Below are 18,016 nucleotides of genomic sequence, written 5' to 3'. Positions count from 1 at the left end.
GTACGCTTACCCAGCATTTTCATTATCGTTATCCTTTTTTTTAGCGTTTTAATGGAGTCCATTGAGCAGAGATTAGCTAATGGACCCAGAGTGTATTGGATTTGTACAAATCTTGTATGCGCATCATGTTCACCTGTGTGAATATCAGCAGAGTTCGCTTAAAGCGTAATGGCTTTGATTTAATACTGAATCACTCAAATCTGGCTTGATGTGTCATTATAGTGGATAAAATTGCAGAGCTCTGTGGTGGCTGAGTATTTTTTTATGTATTTATCAATTTTCTCCATAAAACTGGCTGGCTCAGAAATGAATCGCAACATTTCCTTCAAAGTAAAACTTGTTTGCAGAATGAATGAACTTCTCATCCCATAAGGATTTGTAATCAAACAGTCGAATTTGTCTGGGTTTTTGTGTTTTTATTGTGTTTGAAACATCACTACTGCACGCAAAAAATAATTAGGCCTAAATTAAGATATATGTGTTTGAATTGCATGTAAAATTTCCATCTAGTTGGATTAATCAGTTTAAATAAACCCAATGTGATGCATATTTATCAGCCTGCCAGCTTGGATAATTTGAAGACTTCATCTGGTCGTGTTGAAATATATAACTGAGTATCATCGGCATAGCAGTGGAAACTAACTCCATGTTTTCTTATAATATTACCAAGTGGCAGCATATATATTGAAAATAGCAGAGGGCCTAACACAGATCCTTGAGGCACTCCATAATTTACTGACGTTATCATAGATTTTTCCCTGTTTAAAAAGACAAAATAGTGACCGTCAGACCACCTTAATGCCTGTCCCTGAATACCAATGTAATTTCCAATTTTTTAGTCCATCTAAGAGTATTTTATGATCTTTAGTGTCGAACACAGCACTAAGATCAAATAACACCAGTATTGAGGTACAGCCTTGGTCAGAAGCTAAAAGTAAGTAATTTGTAGTATTAAAGAGCGCAGTTTCTGTGCTATGATAAGGCCTGAAACCTGACCTTAATTTTATTTTATAAATGTCTTTTTTTTTTTTTTTGCAAGAAGGAGCACAATTGAGCCGACACAACTTTTTCTAGTATTTCAGTCATAAATGGAAGATTTGAAATGGGTCTGTAATTTGCTAATTCAATTGGATCTAATTGTGGTTTCTTAATGAGAGGCTTAATAACTGCCAGCTTGAACAGTCTTGGGACGTGACCTAGAGATAAAGACGAGTTAATAATATTGAGAAGAGACTCTTCTGCTACAGGTTACAACTCTTTCAGTAGTTTAGTTGGTATTGGATCTAACAAACAAGTTGTTGGTTTAGATGCAGCGATTAAGTTTATTTAGCTCTTCCTGTCCTATAGAGCTCTTCCTGTTATATATTGCATGTTCCACAGGTAACCATATTTTTTTATTCATATATTTTTTAACTGAATAAATGTAATTGTTTTCATAATGAACAGATTTATGCTGATTCTAAGCTATTTAAATAAATGCATTTTGATAATAAAATGAAATGAATGCAAACTAAAGTTAATAAATTATGCTATGCCATGATTTAAGCACAAAATCTATACCTGTTTCATGTATGTATGACTGACAAATATGCATCACATTAAGTTTATTATTTTATGTTAAAACTGTTTAATCCAAAAAGATGAAAATTTTATATGCACTTTGAATGCATTAATCTTAAATTTAGGCCTAAATATAGTTTTTTTTTTTTTTTTAAATAAATAAATAAATAAGTCTTGCGCTAAAACTACACCCATTTTACTTTAGTAATGTTTTTCAGAAAGAGCAATGCTTAATGTTTATCCATCAGGATTTGATTAGATGTTGTAAAGTGTCCTTGGTGACATCAGCTGACAAGGAAAGTAGTTTTAGAGGTGGAGCAAGTGATTATATGTTAATGAAAGGTTATTTTTAATTTTTTTAATTTGAATAATATGTTTTTAAGAAACTATTTTGATGTCATGTTCACCTTTTCCTAGCCTACATAACCCTTATTTTTAATGACGGTAAATTAAGTTGACAGAAGCATATGTCATTGCTAAATCTTAGAGTACTTGGTTTGTCTTTATTTTGTCACCAAAAATGATTTTGAATTATATTTTTTACTACCGGAACAAGTTGAGCTTTATTATCCCACAGATTAATTTTTCAGCCCACCGCTCCGCACCAAAACGAATCCCACTCCAAGGGTCATCTGCACTTTACTGTATGAGGTTGCGGATTAGCACAGATGTGTGACTATTAATAGATTCCGTGCACAAAAACACAGGTGCGTTTCTCCGTCTTGACACCTGTGTGCTGACCGGATGACTCGCAATAACACTCCATTTGTCATCATGCTGCAGGAGCCTGGTGTTGTCGTATTAAGTGTTATACGGAATAGTTTGTCTCTGTTTCTAGACGATGCTCTCTGCCCTTCAGATGGACTGAGCCTCCGTGAGGGTGACCGGGGTGGAATTACACCCTCCGCTGCTGGTTTGCCATAGTCAAGGACATTGCAGGAGTGTGGAAATTTCAGCCACGTCACTGTCTCACCGCAGAGAAACACAAATACCCAAGTAAACATACTGATGAAGACCTGCAAAACCATTAATGGGGACCTATTATGCCCCTTTCACAAGATGTAATATAAGTGTCTCCAGAATGTGTCTGTTAATTTTCAGCTCAAAATACCCCACAGATCATCAAAGAACGTCAGATTTGCCCCTATTTGGGTGTGAGCAATATTTTTGTGTGTCCCCCTTTAAATGCAAATGATCTGCTGCTCCCGGCCCCCTTTCCAGAAAACCGCTCGCACTTCGGTTTCTCAACAACAACAAAGCTGAATGAAACTGGATGTCAGTCCGGTGTAAAATGACGGCACGACAACATTTTCTCTTCTCTAAAGCAGCCCAACATGGCCTCACCCCCTTTGTTGCATGTTCTCGGGGGCGGGGTTTATGTATATTTTGGGGTTTGTGATGTAACCAGCCCGGGAAGAAGCTCGTAGTCCCTACCAGCCATTTGTTGCTGTCCTTAAAAAGTGATTTCTGTTAAAGAAAATATCTCCTTTTGCATTGAACTTTTGAGCGTCGTAACTTTGCAGATGTTGTTTATGCTCAAACAGCAACATTACACACTAACTGAAGTTAAAAAACAATAAACTTTAGGGTTCAAGCTTCAGGTGAGCATTACTCAAATATAAGAGTTGTTTAGCCGACAGCAGTGACTGTGTTTTTTGCAGTGATGTTGTGCAGGTTTTGTTTTTGTCTGGACTCTCTGCACATCTGTCTGTCTTGTAGGCACATGTGTTGAATGTTTGATAAGCAGGTAAACCTGCAGCGCTCTCAGACAAGAATCTATCAGTGGTTTTCTGTTCACGGCAATATTTAGTTTATTTATTTTCTATGTATATCCATTCCAGTCCCAGCTAGCTCCCTCTCTCTCTGTCTCAGTTCTGGCTAATGATCAGAGCTGTCTGTGAGCTCCTGCTTTATATGTGGATTATTACTCACACAGCGTCACGGCTTATTAAACAAAAACACACACAGATGTCTCCTCTCCCACCTCGTGGAGTGAGCTGTCATCTTGCTGTGTTCCTGTAGCCCAGCGGTAAATGTCTGTGTTGTCACAGAAAACATTTACAGATAAACTCAACTCAGACTCTGGGAATGTTAAAATGCTTTCTGCACTCCTGGTTTAAAGGATTAGTTCACTTCAGAATTAAAATTTCCTAAAATGTCATCCAAGATGTTTATGTCTTTCTTTCTTCAGTCGAAAAGAAATTAAGGTTTTTGAGGAAAACATTCCAGGATTTTTATCCATATAGTGGACTTCAATGGGGACCAACGGGTTGAAGGTCCAAATGTCAGTTTCAGTGCAGATCCCAGACGAGGAATAAGGGGCTTATCTAGTGAAACGATCGGTCATTTTCTAAAAAAAATAAAATGTATATACTTTTTAACCACAAATGCTCATCTTGCACTGCTCTGCAATGCGCCAAGCATTACGTAATCACGTTGGAAATGTCACGCGTGATGTAGGAGGAAGTTCCGACCCAGGGCCCTATCTTGCACCCAGCGCAATTGACTTTGTACACCGACGCATGTGTCATCCCTATTTTGCACCCGCGCAAAGCGCGCTTTTCCCTCCACAGAAGCACGTCGCTAAACTAGTGAATGAACTTGCGCTCCCTGGGCGGTTCAGCGCAAAAAAGGAGGTGTGTTCAGGCGCATTGCCCGCGCATTGCTATTTTAAGGAGCTGAAAATAGACTGCGCCATAGACCAACTCAAACCTGGTCTAAAGTCAATGGCGCAATATTTTTTTGTTAGAGCGCGTTGGTAGAAACTGTGCCTCTGGGCGCGTCCACAGTGCGCGTTGACTTTGCTTATTACACACAGGGATGCGCATCACACAAACATGCCAAATATTAAAAACAAAAGGATTACAGTGTAAAAGAATATTATTGTGTACATAAATATAAAAATGTAATGATGAATAGTCATTGCGTGTATTAGAATTAGGCTACCTATTTTCAATTCAGCCTATTACTACTTATAATGATGAACGAAATTGGCTAATTAATTGAACAATCGTGCCAATACACACACACACATATATATTAACTGACTCATCGCGTGTACGCCATGTAAATAGCAATCCGCCATGGCGCGAGCGCATCTCGCTCTGAAAGGGAATGGGAGATGACACTCTGATTGGTTTATTTCACGTTACGCCCAAACCACACCTATGAATAATGAAGCTACTTCAGACCAACCCATTTTAGATTTGCGCCGGGCGCAAGAGCCATTTATCCCGCCGGGAAAATAGCAACAGCGCCGAGACCCGCCCACAAAGTTACTTGCGCTTAGCGCTTTGACACTTGCGTTTCAGATCGTTAAAATAGGGCCCCCAGTGTTACAAAAAGATTGTGAAAAGACTAAGTCAAAAAGCCTTCGTAAAACAAAAAAAAAAAGGTAAAACAATGATGTCGGATGATTTTGAAGTTGTAGGAGAAAATGAGATGTGGTTTTTCGGCTACATATACATATGTCTTTTTTATTGTGTCAGAAAGCCAAAATAAAGCTAATTATTATTCGGTTCTGCATATCTTTTATAAGATCACATACAAATAATCTGTTTTGGTTGTCAAAAACAATTTTGGTCGCTCTCTTTCTAGACTTCCATTCTGTGTGCAATTTCTGCATTTAAATGCAATGTAAATTGAGTTTTATCTAAACTGATAGCACAGATTAATTTTAAGGTCACATATGCTTATTGTTGATGTTTTTAAGGACAGACTTGAGGTCAGACTAGATATCAGAGATTGAAGCTCATTGATGAACTCTGTGTGTGTGTGTGTGTGTGTGTGTGTGTGTGTGTGCGTGTGCGTGTGTGTGTGTGTGTGTGTGTGTGTGTGAATCTAACCACCCACAACGAGAGCAGATAATCTCATGCATCACATGTCGTATTCAACACTCAAGTTCCCAGCTGTCCCATCAGCATATTAAAGCACATGACGAACTATTACGTCTGATCTGAGAGCTGCTCGTCTTTAGACCTCCATTATTCCCAATGTACTTCTGCCCACTTTAATCAGTAGGATAGCAGAGAGAAGACAGGAAAAGATGGCAGGGGAACAGGATCAGGAAGTGACGTCTTGTCGAGAGAGTTTTTCCAGGTCCAGTCAGATTGTGAAGTAAAACTGTTAAATGAAAAGCGTGGTTAATGCAGATTTATGCAGCAGCAGAATGGGTAAATAATATGCTAATAGATGAGTTATGTTGATGCTCTCATCAGGTTGAGGACGTGTGGATTTTTCTGCGTATGATTAACATGTTGAAGAGCTCTTGGAGTGATGTGTTTTCTGAGATGAACACAATGCTTGGCCCGGCTTAAGGGGGAGAGATGGGAGACAATAGACCCGTTTACCCCGATCAGTGGTTCATTATTTACATCCATCGCGGTTCGGTTGATCCAATAAACATCTTTGCTCTCTGTTTATTTGGATGCAGATGTTGGAGCACCTTGATAATGGTCCTGTTCTGTCAGTAAATAGCACAAGTTTTCTTTAATAAAGCCTCTTATGTGTCTCTTATAGCAGGAAAGATTTGTCTGCTGTTGTGTCTCTGTGATTAAAGTGGGCTGAAATGTCTTAAGTTGTTGCTTTGAGATAATCTATATGATAAAGTACTGCTAAAAGTTGATGAAATTAACTATTCAGCAGATACACTGAAAATAAATTAATGTAAGATTCACTTTGGAACAATTTTCTCTCAGAAAATGCTAAAACAAATAATTACAAAGAGTTAAATGTAAAATTTTAAATTGGAATGACTGTAATGGTATTTTCTAATTTTGTTTTATTTTATTTTTTTTTAGTGTATATGCATTTAGTCTTTCTCTTCAGAGGAAAACGCACCAAAAATATTACAGTTGTCGTCCTCTGCAGAGACGTATACACAATTTTTTTCCCCAGTAAAAGTGCTCTTTGGACTGAGAATGTCTTTAAATAATAAATAGCTCTTTAAAAAAGGTTTTCAATGTGTCCTGCCTAGTCTTACCATGTCGATAGACAATATGTCAGCATTGGACCGAGAACTGTATTTATTATGTTTTTTTTTATGAGGTCTTCAATCATGAATTAAACTTTTTTTTTATTCCACTCCCGGCTAACAAAGCCAAGACAATGACTCTGTCAAGTAGAGATGTTATTTAAATTGACAGTTGTGCTATTCATGCCTAAGAAACTAACTAGTCTTGACAGAGTGACATTGACAGATCGTCCTCGGCCTTATCTAATGAAAGATTTTTTGCTTATAATGAAGTGTTATTCTTTCCTCAGGGCCTTAGATTTGGGACATGGCCATCACCATCAAAACACACAAAAAAAATCATTAAAAATGGTGAGGGTTGTGTTTAAGGTTTGGGGATTGAATATACAGTGTGTACAGTACACTCTAAAAAATGCTGGGTTAAAAACAACACAAGTTGGGTTAAAAAAGGGGAAACCCAGTGATTGGGTTACATGTTTGCCCAACCTGCTGGGTAGTTTTATTTAACTCAACTATTGTTTAAAAATTACTGTATTGCTTGCTTAAAATGAACACAAAATACATTGGGAATTAACATTTATTAATAAATAATAATTAAATAAGGATGTATTAAATTACTACTTATTAATAAATGGTCATTTTGTGTCTGATTTTTAATTTCTAACCTATTTTGGGTTCATTTTCAGCCAGACATATAGTAAATTTTAAACAATAGTTGAGTTAAATAAAACTACCCAGCAGGCTGATCAAATATTTAACCCAATTGCTGGGTTTGCCCATATTTAACACAACTTGGTTTGTTGATAACCCAGCATTTTTTTTTTTTTTTTTTTTTTTAAGAGTGTATGAATTTCATTGTCTATGGAAAGTCCTTATTAAACATTGAAACCCAATTTGTGTGTGTGTGTGTGTGTGTGTGTGTGTGTGTGTGTGTGTGTGTGTGTGTGTGTGTGTGTGTGTGTGTGTGTGTGTGTGTGTGTGTGTGTGTTTATGTTTATTTTCCTCCAGCTGTTGTGAATCTGTAACTCACGGCACTCAGACGTGTTGACACAGCCGTCACTAAGCTATTTTCTCAGGGTCGTGGGACTGAAATAATCTCATATTTTGCTCTAACTGAAAGATGAAGCCTCTAAGTGCAGGTCTGGGATCAGATTTTATACATTAGTGGACATTTAACATTGATCAATACAGGTTTTTCGACCAGTGTTGATGAAAAATATCTCTGAAAGTAACACTTTTTTTAGAAAAGTATAAACTGCTGTAATTGTTTATTAGCATCTCAAGTTAATCATTAGACTTTTTGGTGGTATCGAGTGAAATATCACTGTTGTTGGTACCATGAGAATCCTACATGTGTATTTGTGTGCATTTACACAGGTTCAGGAAAGAAAGGGGGGAAAAAAAACTAGAACAAAGACTTTGCTAAGCATTTATATGTTTTTATTTGATATATTTTTATATCTCTAGTAATCTAAATGGCTAAATATCAGCCTGGCTGGTCGAGTTGAATAACAGTGTCTGTTTTTTTTTGCAGGTTTTGATCGTGGCAAAGATGAAATCCTGCCTCTGAAAGAAGACTCCTCACACTCCATATCCAAGAGCAAGGTAAACAAGCCCATGATCTTCTGGGGCTGGAATCGGATCGATGTGTGGGTCGGCTGTTCCTCTAGCAATTTCCAGCGCTTGTTTATTAATTATACATAGTCAAGAGCATCTCGGAGGTGACAGGTTGGCAGGGGGGCGTGCATTGATTAGCAGCGCATCAGAAATAACCCTAGAGAAGATGTCGTTAACATCCCACACTCGGTAATATGATCAAATGCATCGTAGCAGATAAGACCGGTTACTTGACCACACATAAATGCCAAATCTCAGACTGTCTGTCACAGTTGCGTCAGAGCCGGTTTGCGTGAGGTTTTGGATGGCGTAGACGTGCCGCCACATTCAGACAGACCATTAATAGATGCAATCACAATCCCAAATAAATTCCCAGTCACAGATCTCGTCAAACCGGAGAGCCGGATGGTAGTGCCAAAGAGCGTGAGAGTGCTGTGTTGAATTAGTAAAGATCTTTCAGACGCTTTCAAAGGGATAATTAACCACTGTTCACATAAAGATGTTTCACCTAATCTACTTTGAAAAGCTTCAGTGTGAAATTAAAAGACGGATCTATACCCGTCACCAGGGTCCGAAATTAAGTTTTGAACTGAGTAAATGACTTTCCAGGAAACATTAAACAAGAATGTTTATCTGTGAAACACCACCTGTCACCACTTTATCTGTATAATATAATATAATATAATATAATATAATATAATATAATATAATATAATATATGTGTGTAGCAGTTATTTCAGTATCATGGAGAATTTACATTTTTGTTTACATTTTAAATTATATTTTACATTTTTATAATGCGATCTTATTATTAAATGACAATGTTTCACCTTATGAAAGTAACTTGATGCGTCAAATAAAGATTGTATCAGTTACATCGTTACACCAGTAGGTGGCGACATTCGACAGTTAAAACAAATCTATTTGTCATTAAATTGTTAATTCAAGAGATTCGTTCAAAAACGCTGATTCATTCAGTCTTTATGAGTGAGTCATTGAATCATTCATTCAAACTGTTTTATCACAAAATAATTATTTTAAATTTTTTTATATTTATTTTGTTTAGTTGTCTGTTCAGAATTGTGATCTTAATTTTAAACAAAAAAAGTCGTGATTTTTTTTGTCATTTTGGTAATTTTTATTATTATTTTTTTAAATGTCCATATAGTTTTTTAGTTTTAGCTTATTTATAGTTATTTTAATACTTCAATTTAAAACTAAACAAAATGGAGAAATGTTGCCTTGGCAACTAGCTGAAATAAAACAAGTTTTTTATTTACATGTAATTGTTTTCATGTAATGATTATTATATTTTAAGCAATGAATTTTTTTTTTATTTTTTTTTTTATGGTTTAAGTTTTTTTAATTATATGTTTGTATGTATAATGAATATGACATGTTAATTCAGGCCAAGCTTAAGCACAGCTCAGTAAATATTAGGATGTACAGCATGCCGCACAAGTTACTAACGCCTGTGTTGGTTTCACAGTCGGAAACCAAGCTTTATAATGGCTCAGACAAGGACGTATCGGCATCTGGAAACAAACTTACGAAGAAAGAGTCACTCAAGGTACAGCAATGCTCATTAATGACATATAGAGTTTAACTGTGTTTTTTCTTGCATATAATTATGTTTATACATTATGATTACTAATGACGGATAATTGACTGTTTGTGATGTTTGTTCAGGTACAAAAGAAGAACTACAGGGAAGAGAAGAAACGTGCCACTAAAGAACTGCTCAGCACCATCACTGATCCGTCTGTCATCGTCATGGCCGACTGGCTTAAGGTGTGTCATTAAAATGTGTTTATTCTTATAGGTCATTTTCACACTGGAGGTTTTGTTGCACCGAATGAATGAGTGTCTGTGGTAGAACCGCACGAATAATCGTTAAAAGATCGCAATCTTGATTCAAACACCCATGTGATCTTATTCCTAAATGAAAACGATTCTGCCGCTGATCCAGAGAGCCGTTGTCATGTAGGAATAAAACGGCTTTGAAAGCAGGTCTTTTCAACCTCACAGTATCATTATTTCTGTGTAACAATCATTCAAATTATCACAGAAGTACTGGAATAAAAGTTTATAGTTCAGATATAAACACTGATGTCTACAGCAGCGATCAAAATAGAGCAAACCACCTTTTGAAAGTAACTTGATGCTTCAGATAACGGTTGTATCAATTACATCATTACACCAGTAGATGGCGACAAGTGACTATTAAATAGGCCTATGTATTTGTCATTGAATCATTCATTAAAGAGATTCGTTCAAAAACGCTGATACATCCAGTAATAGGATTGTTCGAGATGCATCAGCGCTGCGCAGACCGATCGGCATATGACATCAAAGTACCGCGAAAGTGATTCAAAAGCATAAGGAGTCGTATGCTCTCCAAACGCTCTCGCGGTACTTTGATGTCATTCGCCGATCGGTCTGCGCAGCGCCAATGCATCTCAAACAAGCCTAATGAAATGAGTGAAGTCTTTGAGTGAGTCATTGAATCATTCATTCAAGAGATTCATTTGAAAATGCTGATACATCCAGTAATGAAACAAGTGAAGTCTTTGAGTGAGTCATTGAATCATCCTTACAAGAGATTCATTCAAAAACGCTGATTCATCCAGTAATGAAACAAGTGAAGTCTTTGAGTGAGTCATTGAATCATCCTTACAAGAGATTCATTCAAAAACGCTGATACATCCAGTAATGAAACAAGTGAAGTCTTTGAGCGAGTCATTGAATCATTCTTACAAGAGATTCATTCAAAAACGCTGATTCATCCAGTAATGAAACAAGTGAAGTCTTTGAGTGAGTCATTGAATCATCCTTACAAGAGATTCATTCAAAAACGCTGATTCATCCAGTAATGAAACAAGTGAAGTCTTTGAGCGAGTCATTGAATCATCCTTACAAGAGATTCATTCAAAAATGCTGATTCATCCAGTAATGAAACAAGTGAAGTCTTTGAGTGAATCACTGAATCATTCATTCAACTGATTTGTTCAAAAACAATGATTCATCTAATAATGAAACAAGTCTTTGAGTGAGTCATTGAATCATTCATTCAAACCAATTTTTTATTCAAATTAATTAAATACTGTTTAAATAGACTGCAACAATTAACTTATTTCAGAACCTCTATAAACTACATGTTATTTTGTTTAGTTGTCTACTCAGAATCGTGATCTCTATTTTAAACAAAAAAATTGTGATTTTTCAATTTATCCGGATGAGATATACAAACAAAAATGATGGTAAATAGTCTTGTTTTAATGTCCAATTATACATAAATTATCTCAAAATTGTCTCATTCTTCATTGAATCTTGTGTAATTTGTCCACAGCAGACAGATGCAAGTGCTGTACTGTTAAGTTTTGGTAGCAAAAACCCAACAGGACAAAAACATGATTAAAAAGTGAGAAGCACTTTTCATATTGACATCTCCTCCTGAGTCTTTACGTCGCTGCAGGGGTAAACAGCTGATTTTAATAATCACAGTGACACATACATTGATAAAACCAATGTGTTAGTATGCGGAAAAAGACCTGCAGGGTAGGGAGAAAGGGAAGTTAAATAGATCTTAGATTTGGTTCAAGTAATCAAACCACATGAGAAAACATCCTTAGAATGACCTCCAGTCTCATATGATCCCGTTTTATCTCTCTCAGATCCGTGGCACGCTGAAGAGCTGGACCAAGCTGTGGTGTGTGCTGAAGCCAGGCGTCCTGCTGATCTATAAGACCAATAAGAACGGCCAGTGGGTCGGTACCGTGCTGCTCAACGCCTGTGAGCTCATCGAGAGACCCTCGAAGAAGGATGGCTTCTGCTTCAAGCTCTTCCACCCGCTCGAACAGTCCATCTGGGCCGTCAAGGTACGTGGGAAAACTCGGATTAACCTGAACCTTTTTGGATTTGCATTGTTTTGCATTATCATTTGAATGTCAAGGGTAGACATGCCTCTAATCTTTGAAGTGCCAACAGAAGTCTTACAGGCATAATAAAAGAAAAAATCTATAATGATCTTAATATTAAAATAATAATATATAAAAGTTATATTAAAATATTTAAAAACACACAGCAAAACACAGTCGTTCTGGCGAAATTTTTCCGGGATTTTGGATTTTTTGAAAAACCTAGGTTTTTGGCCCGTTTGGAATGAAACCAGTGCAACAAGATTCTCTGGAGTCTATTTGGCAATTATTATCAAAAAAATTTTTAAATTTCGGTTCACGGTCCTGAGGGGCTGCCAAAACGTTCAAAGTGGGTTGAGCCACTTTTGCTAAAATGGCTGTAACTTGTGAACGGAATGAGATATTTTCACCAAACTCAGCACACCTATGTAAGAGCTCATTCTGTGGTCACATGACACAGGACGCCGAGACTGGCCACTTGGTGGCGCTATAACAGGAAACGCACATGAAAATGGCTATACCTACTTCACCATTATTCTGATTGACTTGGAAATTGGCATGCAATGTCTTTGTCCAAGGTTCCATGATCATCCATGAGGACGTTGACATATCTTGAAAAACATGTACATTCGACATCGGCCAATGAATTTTGAGCAGCTATCAGACAAGGTTAACGGAGGCCGTTTGAAACGAAACTCGCTGGGCCTGTGAGTAATTCGAAAGAAATCGGGCACCTTTGCGTTTTTCACGTGCGTAAAGGATTGTATATCGCGCGATTTTTCACGCATGCCCACGACAGTCGTACTGGTAGAACTCCTCATTCTGAGCAAACCAACTTTGGTGAACACGTCCTAGGTTTTTGGCTCGACCTCGATAAATGTTAAAAAGCTTTACATATTTCCTATGGTACATTTCCTGTATTGGCTGTAAATGGTCTTTTCTATCTATGATTGAGATGGTTACAGGCTTGCTAAATAAAACATAATACAAACTACTGAACGGTAGTGTATATTAAAGGTCCCGTTCTTCGTGATCCCATGTTTCAAACTTTAGTTAGTGTGTAATGTTGTTGTTAGAGTATAAATAAAATCTGTAAAATTTTAAAGCTCAAAGTTCAATGCCAAGCGAGATATTTTATTTAACAGAAGTCGCCTACATCGAACGGCCAGTTTGGACTACATCCCTCTACTTCCTTCTTTAATGACGTCACTAAAACAGTTTTTTGACTAACCTCCGCCCACAGGAATACACAAGAGTTGCGTTTGTAGAGTGTGTTTGTCGCCATGTCGTCGAAACGCTGTTATTTTCATCCCGCAGTCCAATCACCGGGTCTGATTCCGGCTCAAATTGATAGGGTAAAATTAAAGACATGTTTACAATAACACTGAGCGCGTGCATCTCCACGTTATGGTAAGAGGCGTGACCTTTCCGGGCAAGATGCGCTAAACTGCTGTCGAATCACAACACAGGAACCGCTGGCACAATCAGAACTCGTTACGTATTTCTGAAGGAGGGACTTCATAGAACAAGGAAGTCATCAGCCCGTTTTTATGACAGTGGAAACAGCGGTATACAGATAAGTAAATTATGTGAAAAATACTGTGTTTTTTTACACGCGAAACATGAACACATGTTATATTGCACACTATAAACACAATCAAAGCTTCAAAAAACCACGAAAAACAGGACCTTTAAATATTTTAAAGTATAAATATAAAAGAAAATTCTACGAAAAAGGCTTTTTAATAATCATAGTATTGCATATATTCTTTCATTAGCATAAAAAGTGTCATTTGGATTGTTGGATGAAGTGTTTGTTGTGTTTACATTTGTCTCAGGGTCCCAAAGGAGAAGCCGTGGGGTCCATCACACAGCCGTTACCCAGCAGCCACCTGATCTTCAGAGCGGCTTCAGAATCTGATGGTGAGACACACACGCACACCAGACTACAATAGAGTAATGTATTTTACTGCGGAATCAATCTTCATAAAACTTTACTTGATTTGTGCAGGCCGATGTTGGATGGACGCTCTTGAACTGGCTCTGAAATGCTCGAGTTTGCTGAAGAGAACGATGATCAGAGAAGGCAAAGAGGAGACGCCGCAGACCGCAGAGCAGTCGCACATCAACTTCTACAGTCTGTTGCGGGCGCATAACATGCAGGGCTTTCAGTAAGAACACATTAACATACTGAGCTGTCATGTGACAGGCTCTTTAGATTAATATTTTAATCAGCATTGATAAAAACTGAGACTTCATGGACTTGCATATTCATTTTTAATGTCGGATGTTCAGCGGCAGAGTGCCGTGACGTTTCTATTTTAATATACTTTAAAATATAATTTATTTCTGTGATGCAAAGCAAAATTTTCAGCATCATTACTCCAGTCTTCAGTGTCACATGATCCTTCAGAAATCATTCTAATATGCTGATTTATTATCAGTGTTATAAACAGTTGTGCTGCTTGATATTTTTTATAACCTGTGATACTTTTGTCAGGATTCATTGATGAAAAAAAAGTAAAAAAGAACAGCATTTATTCAAAATAGAAATCTTTTCTAGCAATATATTAGTCTTTAGTATCACTTTTTATCAATTTAACACATCCTTGCTGAATAAAAGTATTAATTTCTTTAAAAAAAAAATGAGCCCAAACTTTTGAATGGTAGTATGTAGTGTTACAAAAGAGCTCTTTAGCTCCGCCTACTCCCATGATTACATCATTCGCAGTTCTTTGTGGGAGTAGGCGGGGCTAAAGAACTCTTGTTGCATTTTACTTATCACTACCCTCTGATTGGTGGAATTTTCTGTACAGCATCATGTAGTTTTTCACCACATTCAGCTGTTAAATATGATTATTTTAAAAATAAGTTGAAGTAATGCAGTCTGACAGCTTTAACAAAAGCATATACAATCGATTAACAGCTCCTTAGCTAACTGTAGGTCTGTTTTTAAAGGATTATAACTTATCGTCAAAACTAATTTTCACTATGGAGAAAATGAATGAGTTTTCACTTCCAGAACAGAGCTGTTGCACTCTATACACTTACACTGACCAAAACTGATGTAGTCAGTGCATTTGTGTACTAACTGAGAGTTTGTGTGATCCGTCAGGTTTAACGACAGTGACCAGTTTAAGGATCCGGACCTGTACTCGGATAAGTCGGACCGTGAGAATGAGCAGGAGCAGGAGGAGTGGGAAAATGAGGTGATGGAGAAAAGTGAAGAGAGCGACAGCGACACGTCAGAGCGTCAGGAAGACTCGTACATCGACCTGGATCCCAACGAGACGCTGCGGGAAACGCCGTACATTGAGCAGAGCCACGAAGAGCTTGGAGAGGTGCGTGTGCGATTGAAGTCCGGTTAAATCAATGCCTCATTTATGCATGTAAATGATGACGTTATCATAATGAATTATTCAAGTCGTTTGGCTCAAGTGGAGTGTTATTGATGCACAGATGCTAACACAATTTACAGACGTCTATTTTTACAGCAGACAGCTGGGGAGATGAGCAGTAAGTCTGTGGTGGAAATGACACAATCTGTTCATTCAGTCTGTGTGTGTGTGTGTGTGTGTGTTTATCAGGCTGGCGAAGAGTCTCAGACAGAGACGGTATCAGAAGAGAATAAATCTCTGATCTGGACTCTGCTGAAGCAGGTCCGGCCCGGCATGGACCTGTCCAAAGTCGTGCTTCCCACCTTCATCCTGGAGCCACGATCCTTCCTCGACAAACTGTCTGATTACTACTACCACGCTGACTTCCTGTCGGAGTAAGATAACACACAGACACAGTGACGTTCAGAGTATTCAGATGGTCCTTGATGTTCACAAATAAAACAAAAACCTAATAAAAAGAATTTAAATAAAGCTGAATGAAAATATATAAATGTTTGTTGAAAAACTAAAGTGAAAATTAGAAATGTTGCCTTGGCAACAAACTGAAATAAATACATTTAAATTGAAGTACTAGCAAATAAAATGGAAAAATACACAGGGCCATCAAATCAGATTTTAGTTTGTTTTATTAAAGTAATTGTCTGTTGTTTACATCATCAGAGCGGCGGTGGAGGAAAACGCTTATAACCGAATGAAGAAGGTGGTCAAATGGTACATTTCTGGATTCTACAAGAAGCCAAAGGTGAAGACAGATTCACTAACAGCCATCAGGTGTCTCAAATCTACGGAGCCCCTAAAGGGACCTTTGCAAAAATAAAAAAATGACAGAGTTTCTCGTGAGCACGAGATACCTTCGCGTGCGCAAGAGATACCTTCGCGTGCGCAAGAGATACCTTCGCGTGTATGGCGTTATTTTACTGTCAATTGTCGAGAGCACATTATTGTGACGCGAGAGCATATCAATGTAATGCGCGAGCGCAAATCTGTCCGCTTGCGCGCAGATTTCCTCTGCTCTCGCGCAAATCTGTCCGCTCGCGCGCGGATTTCCTTTGCTCTCGCGCAAATCTGGACGCGCGCGCTCAAATATACAGTGCTCTCTTATGAACTGCCTCTCCTCTTGCTCAGATATTGCGTGTGCACGCTCAAACTGTTTCCTGCGTGCTCAAACGTGTCCTGCGCGCTCAAACTGCACATGTGCGCTCACGAATCTCTCCGTGCTCTTGCAGAAATTAATTTGCTTTTGGATTAAACGCTGTCAAAAGTTATAAACCAATCAGAAGAGACGACTGATCCATGAAAATGCTATGTGGAATCTTATTGGCTGAGAGTGAACTGCGCCTGGAATTCTTTCGACAAAGATATGTATTTTATTTATTCACAATTTAATAATATTTATCAAATGTAACCTAGTCTAACTGCATCACATTACAGGTCAAACCCCTATTTATCTAAACAAACAAACAAAAAATGTTTCTTAAAGTTATTGTGGTCATACGTTTTGTGTTGAAATTTTTTTTTAAAAAATAGGTAACATTTTACAATAAGGTTTTTATTTGTTAACATTAGTTAATGTATTATCTAACATGAACTAACAATGTGCAATACATTACTGTAATTATTAAAGATACCTTCGCGTGCGCAAGAGATACTTTCGCGTGCTCAAGAGATACCTTCGCGTGCGCAAGAGATACTTTCGCGTGCTCAAGAGATACCTTCGCGTGCGCAAGAGATACTTTCGCGTGCGCAAGAGATACCTTCACGTGCGCAAGAGATAACTTCGCGTGCGCAAGAGATACTTTCGCGTGCGCAAGAGATACCTTCGCGTGCTCAAGAGATAACTTCGCGTGCGCAAGAGATACCTTCGCGTGCGCAAGAGATACCTTCGCGTGCGCAAGAGATAACTTCGCGTGCGCAAGAGATACCTTCGCGTGCTCAAGAGATAACTTCGCGTGCGCAAGAGATACCTTCGCGTGCGCAAGAGATACCTTCGCGTGCGCAAGAGATACCTTCGCGTGCGCACGAGATAACTTCGCGTGCGCAAGAGATACTTTCGCGTGCTCAAGAGATACCTTCGCGTGCGCAAGAGATACTTTCGCGTGCTCAAGAGATACCTTCGCGTGCGCAAGAGATACTTTCGCGTGCGCAAGAGATACCTTCGCGTGCGCAAGAGATAACTTCGCGTGCGCAAGAGATACTTTCGCGTGCGCAAGAGATACCTTCGCGTGCGCAAGAGATACCTTCGCGTGCGCACGAGATAACTTCGCGTGCGCAAGAGATAACTTCGCGTGCGCAAGAGATACCTTCGCGTGCGCACGAGATAACTTCGCGTGCGCAAGAGATAACTTCGCGTGCGCAAGAGATACTTTCGCGTGCTCAAGAGATACCTTCGCGTGCGCAAGAGATACTTTCGCGTGCTCAAGAGATACCTTCGCGTGCGCAAGAGATACTTTCGCGTGCTCAAGAGATACCTTCGCGTGCGCAAGAGATAACTTCGCGTGCGCAAGAGATATCTTCGCGTGCGCAAGAGATAACTTCGCGTGCGCAAGAGATAC

At 38.4% G+C, this 18,016-nt stretch overlaps 1 protein-coding gene across 6 annotated transcripts in view; it reads left to right on the top strand.

Annotated features, from left to right (window-relative positions):
• The window catches only part of osbpl8 (oxysterol binding protein-like 8), an 81,923-nt gene that overhangs the window by 54,333 nt on the left and 9,574 nt on the right, over positions 1-18,016 (top strand). For all 6 annotated transcript variants that reach the window (XM_048154720.1, XM_048154722.1, XM_048154719.1 and 3 more), the window contains 9 exons: positions 8,067-8,137; positions 9,639-9,719; positions 9,839-9,940; positions 11,824-12,027; positions 13,905-13,989; positions 14,078-14,237; positions 15,182-15,407; positions 15,654-15,838; positions 16,125-16,206. In XM_048154720.1, coding sequence (XP_048010677.1) covers positions 8,067-8,137; positions 9,639-9,719; positions 9,839-9,940; positions 11,824-12,027; positions 13,905-13,989; positions 14,078-14,237; positions 15,182-15,407; positions 15,654-15,838; positions 16,125-16,206 — 1,196 coding nt within the window. The remainder of the gene's footprint in view (positions 1-8,066; positions 8,138-9,638; positions 9,720-9,838; positions 9,941-11,823; positions 12,028-13,904; positions 13,990-14,077; positions 14,238-15,181; positions 15,408-15,653; positions 15,839-16,124; positions 16,207-18,016) is intronic.

The sequence above is a fragment of the Megalobrama amblycephala genome, linkage group LG14 (assembly GCF_018812025.1).
Source record: "Megalobrama amblycephala isolate DHTTF-2021 linkage group LG14, ASM1881202v1, whole genome shotgun sequence".
NCBI lineage: Eukaryota > Metazoa > Chordata > Actinopteri > Cypriniformes > Xenocyprididae > Megalobrama > Megalobrama amblycephala.
The sequence above is the reverse complement of the archived record's forward strand: the minus strand, read 5'-3'. Positions and strand labels throughout refer to the sequence as shown.